General features: G+C 39.9%; 1 protein-coding gene across 1 annotated transcript in view; it reads right to left on the reverse strand.

Moving 5' to 3' along the window:
• The window catches only part of LOC134214530 (cholecystokinin receptor type A-like), a 260,990-nt gene that overhangs the window by 195,277 nt on the left and 52,918 nt on the right, over positions 1-12,795 (reverse strand). The window contains exon 3 of the mRNA XM_062693894.1: positions 2,499-3,145. Coding sequence (XP_062549878.1) covers positions 2,499-3,038 — 540 coding nt within the window. The 5' untranslated portion in view covers positions 3,039-3,145. The remainder of the gene's footprint in view (positions 1-2,498; positions 3,146-12,795) is intronic.

Consider the following 12,795-nt stretch of genomic DNA (forward strand, 5'->3'; position numbering starts at 1 on the left):
ATGTCACAGACATTACCCACTGTTCGTTTTTTATCCAAATAAGATTATGTGAGAGATTTGCACATCTTATGAATCTTTAAAGGCATGGCCAAGCGAAGTCCTTCGTTCATTTCGCGGTTAAATCAGAAAAATTATCCACTGTTAGTTTTGACGCTATTTATGAAAATCACGCATAAAATTTTATCTCTAGAATATTGGATTTGGCATCCAAGTACAATTTCTATCCCGAAGGGTATTGAAAGCTTTAATATTGATCTCTATCATTGGCTCTCTGAAGAACCGTTTGTTTTTTGGACATACATGCTGCATCATGTGGCTTTTCTTCAGCCTGTCTCGGCTCAGCACCGATGCCGGCCGGTCTCGGCACGACTCTGCTGCTGCTTCCGGTATCTGCTCAGCATTGCTGCTTTGTCCGGTCTGTAGGGTGGACCAAAATGAATACACCACTAGGTGTTCCAAACTGCCAAATTCACGATTCAGCCATCTTGGATTTTAGTATGGTCCAATGCACCGAATGAACACAATGACGTTTGAGACGGGCGCTGTTTACTAAAAATGAACACTTGCATGAACTCGATGAATAAAAAAGTATTCATTCTTAGTAAACAGCGCACCGCTCAAACGTCAATGATGAACTCGGTGCATTGGACCATGGGAGAGCCAGCCGGTTTGTTTATGTTTTGCACCGAAAATGAATTTTTCACCCCCGCCTTCTTCTCGTCCATAAATTGAGCAGATTGAAACACCTAGCCGGGTCGGTGCAGACTTCATTCCCTGTTGAAAGGTGTGAGTGCTGTTCAATCGATGATGCGGTTGCTTCGCTTGTCCCGGTCAGAATGAAAGGAAAAAATCGCGTTGCGCTATTTTATGGCTTCTCGGCAGACCCAGCGGCTGCTCATTCGCTGGTGTCTGCACCAATCAGAACGTGGTAATGGAATGATGCAAGAATTATGCGGTACCCATATTTATAGGTTCCCTTGATCTCAATGTTTTTCATTGAAAACAGTTTCATGCCTATTGAAACAAGTTTTTCGGGTCTTATCAAGCATGGACATGGAAGGCATACTTGAAATCTGTCGATTGAGGGCTTACCGCAGAAATTCGTCCACTGAGACGAACGCTATTAACGTTTAAAATCTTTCAACACAGCGTAACGCGGTCGATTTGAATATTTTGAAATGACACCCGGTATAGTAAAGAGAGACGTAAGTCCTACGTCAAAAATCAAGAGATTTGGTTGAAAAACGGCTGAGATCTGAGTGCTCCAAGTTGTCCTTCCACGTTTTTTGCGAGCTTGGTACTTTACGTTTCAAATCTTGGCTCGGTACTTGTGTGTTAATAAAATCTTATGTATTTTCCAGGAGACTTTGAATAAGGTACCAGTCAAAACGATTAATGCAAGAGATGGCGTTTTTTCAATGGTAGTAAAATTGAAATTTCATCACTATTAGACTACTAATCAGTGCAAACTAAGTGCAGGAGATAATCTTTCCACCTCATACTTCATTCCTTTTCACTACTTTCTTCTCAAACACCACCATTTTCCATAAATTTGCAAAATACTTGATTTTCCCATACATTTTATCGATTTCCAACTACCATTCTTCCATGAGCTCATGGTGAAAATAGTGAAAATCTTAGAACATAGAGTAGCAGGCTTAACAACACAGATAGAAACGCCGGTATCGCCACTCAGTGACGAGTACCGTAAACATGGTGCACGGAAGGTTGTTGTCTACACTTTTTACGGCTGCTGCACCCTGGAAGTAAATGTCATCGAAGTAAACAGTCGGTCCCTTATTGTCCCATGTTTTGCCTTTCTCGTACAACAAAGTTGTACCAGAAGGCTATAATTTCACTCCAAAAGCCAAATTTTGATAGAAGGCTCGGAGACCCATAGTGTTATATACCAATCGACTCAGCTCGAAAAACTGAGCACATGTCTGACTGTGTGTGTGTGTGTGTGTATGTGTGTAGCCCCGGGAATTTTTTATTGTTAAACACGTTTCATATAGAAGGACTTGACCGATTCGAGTGCAACTAGTTTCATTCGACGGAGAAACTTTCCTAGTTGGACACTATTGTTTTTGTTTGCTAATAACTCATTCGATTTGAATAATATTTCTATTTTTCTTTTAACAAATACGCTGTTTACATGCACACTTTAAGTCATTAATCAATTTAGCCATGACGCAATCCATTACTCTCATAATAATTGCTTAAAAATTACTCAATTATTGAGTAATTTATAAGCAGCGTGATGGAGTTGCATCAAATATTTTAACCGCCAAGATGTAGGCAATTAGCACAGCATTTACAACATTAATTTGAATCCAACATATCGAATCGAGAAAGGCATAATCACCACTTGGGGATAAATTTGGGTTTTTTTTTTCAATTTTTCTTTTGGATTCTTTTGAATAAATTAGTAAACTTTTCGTTTGAATTTGTAAGGTCATATGTGCATTTTTCTCAGTGTTCGTCAAAATAATACTCACCAAGTTCAGCAGATAAATGTTAGTCACCGATCGCATCCGTTTATCCAGCACCAGCGTCAGGATCACCAGCGAGTTGCCTACCACCAATAGCAAAAAGATAACCGTATACAGCGGGATAATGATATAGTACTGAAATGTCGATTCACTAAAGCCACTGAAAAAGCCACTGGCTGCCGCCGCACTGGAATCATCTCCCACGCTGGACGTCATATTCGCAACAGTGTCGTCCACCGTCACATTGGTAGCTTCCCCGGGCCAATGGCTTAAGAAGGATGACAGATCCGCGGCAGTGCTCGAATTGCTGTGGAATGTCAGCACGGACGTTGTGGTGTTGTCGGTGTTCGAGAACAGGGATGACAGGATCGTCACATTAGGTGGGAGCTGAGTAGAGCCGTGGGAAAAATTATGGTTTAGCATTAGCTTCTCGATCATGTATTTTGTCTTCAAGAAACGCTCGAAATGCGTGAGCGGGCTTGATGCCGTTGTCGTTGGAGGTGATCTCAACTCCACGCCGTACACGAAAGGAACCTCTGTTGTCATTGTTCTGATGAAGGATTGGGCCAAGCCAGTCGATTTGAAACGGGTCGGATAGTATGATTTGTAATCTCTCTGGTACTGGTTTGATGCTGCGATTGCCAGTTGCGAACCTGTTAATGAAATTGAATTATGTCTTATTCGGGTGATGTAACTATGGAACACAAAGCGAACAGGCGCGAATCGGATGTCGAAAGATTTCAGCGGAATTTCGCGGAATTTGGGTATGGCGAAATCTGGGGCCACATTGCGCATCTCCATTCGACAGCTCTTTCGTATAATAGTTTGCATGGTTTGCTCGTTGTGAGTCGAGGTGCGCAATGCCACCCCTGATTTCTTGATTTCGTTTCGTTTCGTTAAATTACAAAAATTGCGCTAGAAAAAACTGGCTGCTAACGATATTTAACGGAATTCCGCGGAATTTCGAAACAAATTTAAACTTAAACCATATTTTATATCATCAAAAATGTTGGCTGCGCCGCTGAACAAAACGTTAAGTTGTTTTCAAAACCTTAGGTAATGCAATTTTCTCTATTAACGCTTACTACATAACCCCATTCTTAGTCGACAAATACGTATGTAGTTTTCTTCTATAAAGCGTCTTCAGTGTTTCCAAGATTCAAAATTATATTTTGTAATATTTTTTACTATTTGTACAATATGAATGCGGTATCGATCGTGTAGCTGCTGCTCGTGGGACGGCAGCTAGTCCGGGAAAACGCGAAGTGAAAAAACGAACAGTGGGTAATGTCTGTGACATAACCGCTAAGTGGACGTAGGACTTGACTTGACTATGTCTTTAAGATACATAATATGTTCAAATTTCTCACATCAACTATTTTCGATAAATAATCGGCGTTGCATACCATTCATTGGCAAAATCTTCTCATCAAATCGACACAGAAACCAAATCTACCTCGAACAAGAATCATCAAAAACAATTCAGGAAGTATCTGTCCGGTCACGGAATATTAGCCTCGACAGTGGCAACCTTCCCGCTGAAGGACTGCCTGAAATAAGCCACAAGTTGGCCCAGCAGGGGATGTAGGGCCTCCTAATCCATGCGATAGCGACTGAAGAGAACATTATTTTTAACTCTTAGAGCCTTGAAAAAGGATGTTTGCTTCGGCTAAGTCCAAAAAGTAAGAAAACGATCTTTTCAAATAACCGTGAATTTCTAGTGGTGATATAAAAAGACGCTATTTATGAAAATCACGCATAAAAATTTTATCACTAGAATATTGGATTTGGCACCTAAGTACAATTTCTATCCCGAAGGGTATTGAAAGCTTTGATATTGATCTCTATTATTGGCTCTCTGAAGAACCGTTTGTTTTTTGGACATACATGCTGCATCATGTGGCTTTTCTTCAGCCTGTCTCGGCTCAGCACCGATGCCGGCCGGTCTCGGCTCGACTCTGCTGCTGCTGCCGGTATCTGCTCAGCATTGCTGCTTTGTCGGGTCTGTAGGGTGGACTGCTGCTGTACTGTCTAGGTTTTGGCTGATGATGGTGGCTTCGATGGTGTCGAGCCGAAAAAGCGGTCGATGCAGACTTCATTCCCTGTTAAAAGAGTGAGAGCTGTTCAATCGATGATGCGGTTGCTTCGCTTGGCCCGGTCAGAATGAAAGGAAAAATCGCGTTGCGCTATTTTATGGCTTCTCGGCAGACCCATCGGCTGCTCATTCGCTGGTGTCTGCACCAATCAGAACGTGGTAATGGAATAATGCAAGAATTATGCGGTACTTATATTCATAGGTTCCCTTGATCTCAATGTTTTTCATTGAAAACAGTTTCATGCCTATTGAAACAAGTTTTTCGGGTCTTATCAAGCATGGACATGGAAGGCATACTTGAAATCTGTCGATTGAGGGGCTTACCGCAGAAATTCGTCCATTGAGACGAACGCTATTAACGATTAAAATCTTTCAACACAGCGTAACGCGGTCGATTTGAATATTTTGAAATGACACCCGGTATAGTAAAGAGAGACGTAAGTCCTACGTCAAAACTCTTTAGTAGATCCATTAACAATGTAAGATGTAAATTTCTATTTGAGATGTTCAACTGGGAGTTTATGATTGTTCAAAAATATCATTATGAATCGATGTTTGCTGGAATACCAAACGCCATCGGCCGAGAAAACTTGATCAATGAATCGTCCACTTTGAACGTACAGGGGCACACTAGAAGTTAACTTTCTGAAATCAGTGTGGCGAAAGGCATCTAAGGTTCGATTTCTCAAATTTAAGCACCTTAATCGAAAAACTGTACTGTACTGTACTAGCGAACACCATTCATCATAACAAAAGATATTTTAGTTACTAGATAAAGATTGTCGCTTCGGTTCCCTTTGTTCTGCTGTCCGAAACATGTGTGGTACATACCTGTCAAATCGTATGGATTTTCCTTCTTTGACATTTAGCTCCCTATCCTCGCCAGCAAAAGATGTTTCGGACAGCGACGACAGCGACAATCTTTATCTAGTAACTAAAATATCTTTTATCATAACCGGTACCATATAGTTTTTCATGAAAAGTTCCTAATTTTGAGAAAACCCGCGTTAGATGTCTTTCGCCATATACATTTCTGGAGGTTAACTCATGCCACCTATTTGCGCATATACGATAGTGCCTGGCTGTGGAAGTGGCGGGTAGAAAATCAGCCACTGTCAATAATTCATTCATATCACTTCAAGACAAAATTTTTAAAACGACTTATCTGCTATTGTAAACAAAGATTCAAACGACAATTTGACGAATCTGATAGCTCTCCCACGCAAACCAACATCATCAATAGGTAGCGGAAACCTTCACCTACCTATTTATGGTGTTGGTTTGCGTGGGAGAGCTATCAGATTCGTCAAATCGTCGTTTGAATCTATATTTACAAAAAGCAGATAAGTCGTTTTGAAAATTTTGGCTTGACTTGATCAGTGTTGTCATTGACAGTCTATCGTCACACCGCCGAGCCGCGCTTACTGTCCGGTAGGCTTCTCCTTTGTGCGGTGGCCTCGACGTCGACAATGCCGGACCGAAAATGCCGATGATGCTGACGATTCTGCCTTGCTCTTGAGAAAACTTAAGTTTGCGATAGCGTGGCTGAGACGATGGAGCAACACTTCAAAAGTTCTGGCGATGTTGTGGTTGCTTTGCCTGTTCTTGTCAGATCTCAGGGTCAGATTGAGAGGAAAAAATCGTGCTGCGCTTTTTATGCCTTCCTGACCTAGCGAGAGCTCATTCGCTGACGTCTGCACCAATCAGAGCGTGGCAATGGAATGATGCAAGAATGATGCGGTACTCATATTTATAGGTTCTCGTGAATTCAATATTTTGCTTTGAAAACAGTTTTGGGCCTATTGAAACAAGTTTTCGGATATTATCAAGCATGAATATGAAAGGCATACTTGAAAGCTGTTGATTGAGTGGTTAACTGCAGAAAACTGTTCAATAGGGCAAAAGCTATTAACGTTTGAAATCTTTCAACACAGCGTAACCCGGTCGATTTTAAAAAAATTGAAATGACACCCGGTATAGTAAAGAGAGACGTAAGTCCTACGTCAAAAATCTACCTCGCGTAGCAGAAATTTGTTTAACCAGTGTACAATCGATCTTGTTGACGCTGATCATGCCAGCTAGCGTGGGAGACTGCGAAGTGATAAAACTAATGTCTGCATCGAAGAGCACAAACTTATTTAGTGCGGAATCGATCGTATTGTAGAAGCCTATTAAACGAAGCACATTGATCTTGATCTTGCGTTGGATTGATTTGAAACACAGTAAACGTGCAAGTGGTTGGGATTGACATTACTTCTCCGGATTGAAACGTTTAATTACGGTTACATTTTTATAGAAAAAACGAACAGTGGGTAATGTCTGTGACATAACCGCTAAGTGGACGTAGGACTTGACTTGACAATGCCTTTAAGATACATAATATGTCAAATTTCTCACATCAACTATTTTGGATACATAATCGGCGTTGCATACCATTCCTTGGCAAAATCTTCTCATCAAACCGACACAGAAATCAAATCTACCTCGAACAAGAATCATCAAAAAAAAATTCAGGAAGTATCTGTCCGGTCACGAAATATTAGCCTCGACAGTGGCAACCTTCCCAATGAAGGACTGCCTGAAATAAACCACAAGTTGGCTCAGCAGGGGATGTAGACTGTATCTCAGCCCTTTCACTGAAGAGCCTTCTAATCCGTGCGATAACGACTGAAGGAGAACATTATTTTTAACTCTTAGAGCCTTGAAAAAGGCTGTTTGCTCCGGCTAAGTGCAAAAAGTAAGAAAACGATCTTTTCAAATAACCGCGAATTTCTAGTGATGGTATAAAAAAGACTGAATGCTCTGCGAGCGAATGCACTTTTCTTTTATACCTTATTTTGAATCTTCTCTTCTTCTCAATTGGTGGGCCAATCAGCTAGTGTCTTGTATCCCGCTTCTTTGTCAGCCAAAGCGTCATCATCATCAACGCGTTCGAGAAGGGCTTCTTCTTTTTTACGCTTGTTGCTCGCTGCTGGCGTCTATTTCCTAACGGGACTTTTCGCTAGATACAGGCCAATAAGCCGGGCAAGCGAGCTTAGAATTGCAGTTCAGGTGGGAAGTAGGGACACGGCAGGTATTTTCGTCTGTTCGTCATAGTCTCGAAAACCAATAAAAGAGACGCTTTTTTGTAAAACTCATACGTACCAAATCGTAGGCTCAGGAGAAACGTTCTGCTATAGTGGAGTTCTAGCAAATGTACGTTGCTTTCGTTGGTTTTAGCCCCTACGACGATGGACGGAAATACCTGCCGTGTCCCTACGTGTTCTTTTCTGAGACAACATTGTTAGTAGTAGAAGGAAGGAAACACTCGGACATGGGATTTCGGGTGATAAGATTTAGAATTGGTAACATGGGACCAGGGTTACTGGAAATCGCATCCAGTAACTCGCAATCACTCATATTTGGCGAAAGGAATCGAAGCAGAACGATGAACGATGCATCCCGAATGAACAGAACAATATCTATCTTCCCAAAGCGGCCGAGTTACTCCTTTATGAATATGTTTTGTTTTTATTCGTACTGCTTTAGCTTCGGTTCCGATTCATCGCAATGTGGTGAGTGACTCCGGTGTGTGAATATGTTTCGAACTCTTCGTACTGTTTTTGCATCGGCCTCGATTCATCTCCATCAGAATTTGGAGATTTGCGATCAGATGCGATGATGATTGGCGATGAGTGGTGATAGAAAAATTTAATCATCACGATGGGCCGGCAAACGGACAGCGAGGGATGCCGACCGAGATATAACCTAGGCATGAAGTGAGGTTCAATGGGTTCGACATTGCTGCTCGTCGTGGTTTCCATGTGTTTTTTGCATATTGAAATAAGCGAAACGCTTTTGCTTATAATTACATGCGGTACTCCTCTTGGAAAACGACACCCTATAATAGTTGTTTATGTGGTTGCATCAACGCACCGCGAGAAAGTTAGGATTGACAGGAGGAGGATTGACAAACGATTTACAAAATCAACCAAAATGCAAATGTTGCAAATATGCGATCATGGGCCGTACGTATTTATGAAATTTATAATGAGTTTGTTTTGCGGATATGTTAAATACCGACAAGCATGGCTTGGCATTTTACGCATTTCTTATTACGAACAAGAACATAGTGTCCATCAGCATACCACATGACGGGTTCGAATTCCCACCCCGGTAAGGAGGAAACTTTTCGTGATCGAAAAATTTTCCACTGATCCACTGGGTGTTATGTGTCTTGTCCGTTGTCTCTCATGCTAAGTATTAAATGTTCAGTCTGTACGACCTCTGGTCGAAAACGGTGTTCCTGTCTTTTTGACGTAGGACTTACGTTTTTCTTTACTATACTGGGTGTCATTTAGATTTTTGGAAATCGAGAGCGTTACGCTGGAAGGGAAGATTTTGAACGTTACCAGCGCCTTTATCTTTCGATGGATTTTTAAACTTTATACATCAATGGACTCGGACACTTACCACCATTTTGCCTATTTCATTGAAACTTAAGATTATTAACGATAAGCTATTGAAAATTTCAATTCTTGTCAAAGCCAGTAAAAATTTCATTTGTAACCAATTCCATGCATTCCTAACACGGACATCAGAATGCGGTATGACACGGGCCTTCGGGTCTACCGTAAGATTTTCTTTGTGTATAAAAGCAGTGCCTGCCGTATGCAAGTCATTACAATTTGTGACAGCAGCGCATACTGACGTGATTTTTTCTCGCGCATTTTTCGTTTCGTTTGTTCGTTCGCTGTTTACCTACACAGCGACAGCATGCAGTAACCAGCGGTAGAACTGCTGGTGGGTTTTTTTTTTTTTTTATTATCTTTATTAAGGAGACTTGCAGCCCCAGGCTGGCTCGCCTCCGTGCTGGTGGGTCTGCGAATATGCATGAAAGAAGTGTGCGCATTTTTTTGTCATTCTGTGCATGGTCGGATGCAGTGGTGTCAGTTGCGTCAGTCTTTGTTTTTCATTTTCTGAAAAATTATATTATTAAACTTCATATTGTTGTGATTTTTTCATCAGTAAGCATGCATGTTAGCAAAAATAAGCAACGAAATTGGTTCTGTATTTCTTTGTTTGGAAAACGGGACACTTTATGCACATTATGCCCAAGTTTGAAAATTAAAAAAAAATGAAATTCTAAACTTCAAATACTGTCATCAATAAGAAATCTATAAATGCCCTACATTTGCTTGATTAAATAAGGGCTTAATAGTTAAAAACAAAGCAATTCTAATTATGTATATATTATAAGTTTTATTTCCAGAAGTTTTGAAACAAATTGCTAATAATTCTACACAGCATTGAAGTTGTCGTTTCCAATATCAACACTATAATCAAACTCCATGGATGCAAAAGTTATAAGTTAAATGTAAATACGTTACGTTTATACAAGTCCTACGTCTACTCGCGGTTATGTTGAAAACATTACCCATTGCTCGTTTTTTAACATTGGTTTTTGCATGAAGAAATAGTTACACATTGTGAATTGGGGAAAAATACCCAACAATTCAACACGATCACAAACATTCATATTCTAGTCGATTGATATGTTGGCTCCAAACGGAAGCCTTTAGGTTTCTAAAATAGGGCCCTGGAGTGATTTATTTGAAGGCTACTCTTTTGTCTTCGGAAAACCTAAAAAGGGGGCAGTAGGCAGTTAGTTGGTTTGTAGGATATGAAACATACAACATTTTCCGATATGTGTTCTGGTGATTCCAATCATGATACACACAATCATTTTTTAGCAATTACATCTACGGAGCGGTCATCGGAAATCCTCTGGAAGAGGCCAAAACTTAAAGTTTATCCTGGAGTTTTGCTATTTTTCGAGATATGTATACTGGTGTTACCCATGTCTTCAGTCAATAGTGATAGTCTTCTCAATGACAATGATCATGACCATCACCCGTATACCTCTTATCTTGCAATCTGTGAAATTAGAAACTTACCGCCTTCTCCAAAGTTATTCGGGTAAGAACCATTATAATGAAAGTAAGTGTAGTCTGAAATTCAATCATTTGGCGGCCCTATTGTAGACACTGGTGAAGCTAAGCGGGTGCACGTGACCTATCAAATTGAATGTTTATTTTGATATTTTATTTTAATATATACGCCTAAACTGCACTTCTACGTAAAATAGTCTCATGTCACCTTTAAGGAAAAAAAAACCGGGAGCTTGGTTCCCACTGAAAAAATGAAGTAGTCGTTTGATGATAATGGAGACTGAAAGCCGTCAAAATAAGTAGTAATTCGTTTCATAGTCTGGAGAAGTGTAGCCTACGTTCATTACACTCCAAAAATATTGGCAAAATTTTTAGATGCAATCGAAACTTAAAAATTGTGGAAAAAATTGACGCTAATTTAATATTTTTTTTAACAAAGAAAACATGGTACAGTTAAGCGTAGAACAGTAGTTAAGCATTCTGAAAAAACAGAGATGTTCCGGCAATTTCGATTTTCCAAATAATGTCGAAAGGGTTCTCCAATGGTATTTCCGAAAGAATGTATTTCCAAATGTGTTTTCTGAAGAAATTTCCGCAATTCCTTAAAAATAATTGTTAGCTTGTATATCCCGCAGTCTGTGAGATTAAGAAATAATTCATCTTCTGCAAAGTTGATTATTATATAAATACAATTTAGGCATTAAGGCAAGATTAGTTTGAACCTCAACCGCTTAGTGGAATTAAAGTGAATTGCGTTGAAATCATATTTCAAAACTAAATAGCACTTTTCGGGGCACGTAACTCCAAAATCAAGCGACAGGCAATAGCAAGAAACAGTTTTTTACCTATGCTTTCTTGCAGCACACACGAAAAATGGGTTTCAGATGTGCTTATTGACTATATATTGTCGTTTGTTCAAGGAAAAACGCGAGGTGAAGGCTAAGACGGCAATTGTGGCAACCATTTTGGACTCTGTCATGATTGTTCTTATTTTTTTTAGGTTGCATGTCTCGTAACCTGTAAGATTCAGTAAGTGTCCGTCTTCTACTAAAGTTGTTCGTGTGATCAAAATTGTGATGGAAGTTCAGTTTGAAAACCAAACGCTTATCAGTACTACACAGCCAGAAATGAAATTTAATTTTACGTTTATTTTGTTGCTCATACATATTTGGAGATTGAAAATGAACGCAAGTAGAAACGAACGTGCAGTAATTCAAAATCTATTTGAAATAGAAATTAAAACAAATTTGAATTAAAATGCAAGCTAAGGTTGAAAATTACATCAAATCAGTTTATCATTACACCCAAGCGGAGATTGTTAGCTTTTCTAACAGTTCTGTATAAGAACCTTTCAAATCCTGTATAAGAAGTGGGCATATGCGAAATTGTTATAAAATATTGTATGAGACCTAACAATTATGCAAACTTTTCTTACAATATTTATTTGTGAGCTTACATTTTTGTATAAGAATCTAACAATTTCGCATATGCTCAGGTTTTGCCCATTTTTTTTCAGATGTTTCCAAAACAAGTTCAATTTGTAGTTCGCTATCAAAATTTATGCAAAGTTGATCGTTGGGGAACAAACTTGCAGCTTGTCAAAGTAGGGCAATGTGTATGCAAAATGGCCTCCGGTGCTATTATTCTAAACACAGATGTATCATAGATCCACCCAGTGATTGAATTCAAGACTAACCTAGCTTCCATCTTCCATCACGTATTCACGGTTTTGATCAAACCAAATTTCTAAATCTAAAGTCTAGAGATATCAATCCCATTAAGTCGTCGCACATACGCCAGCGCTGTTAAGTACAAAATACAGGCGCACGTGTTCGCGCTTCAAAAGATCTGAAAGGCTAACGCAGTGCCTCTAGGTTAATATCCATAAAGAGAATCCCAAATACTTCCAATCATACCCAATCATCATCACTCGCGATACGTTTTGTCGATGCATCACTCGTGATGCAATCAACAAGGAATACGATGAACACTTTATACGCAAAGCATGAATCCGTGCCGATGCGAATAACTGGTGAGTGCCATTTGTTTCCAAATAGCAGAAACTGGTAACTCAGAGATTGGCAGAAGCACGGATGAAAAGGGAAACTCAAAATTTATGGATTGGTTCATCGAATATCGTGCTCACACGTGTGACGAAGACATACGAACGAAAGCTATAGCATTCATTACTGAGCGGCATCTCAAGCGAAAGATGATGCTATATAGGGATCAGTAACCCTGCATGGGACGATCATTCAGTCACGTTCGCTTTGTGTGC

The sequence above is a fragment of the Armigeres subalbatus genome, chromosome 1 (assembly GCF_024139115.2).
Source record: "Armigeres subalbatus isolate Guangzhou_Male chromosome 1, GZ_Asu_2, whole genome shotgun sequence".
NCBI lineage: Eukaryota > Metazoa > Arthropoda > Insecta > Diptera > Culicidae > Armigeres > Armigeres subalbatus.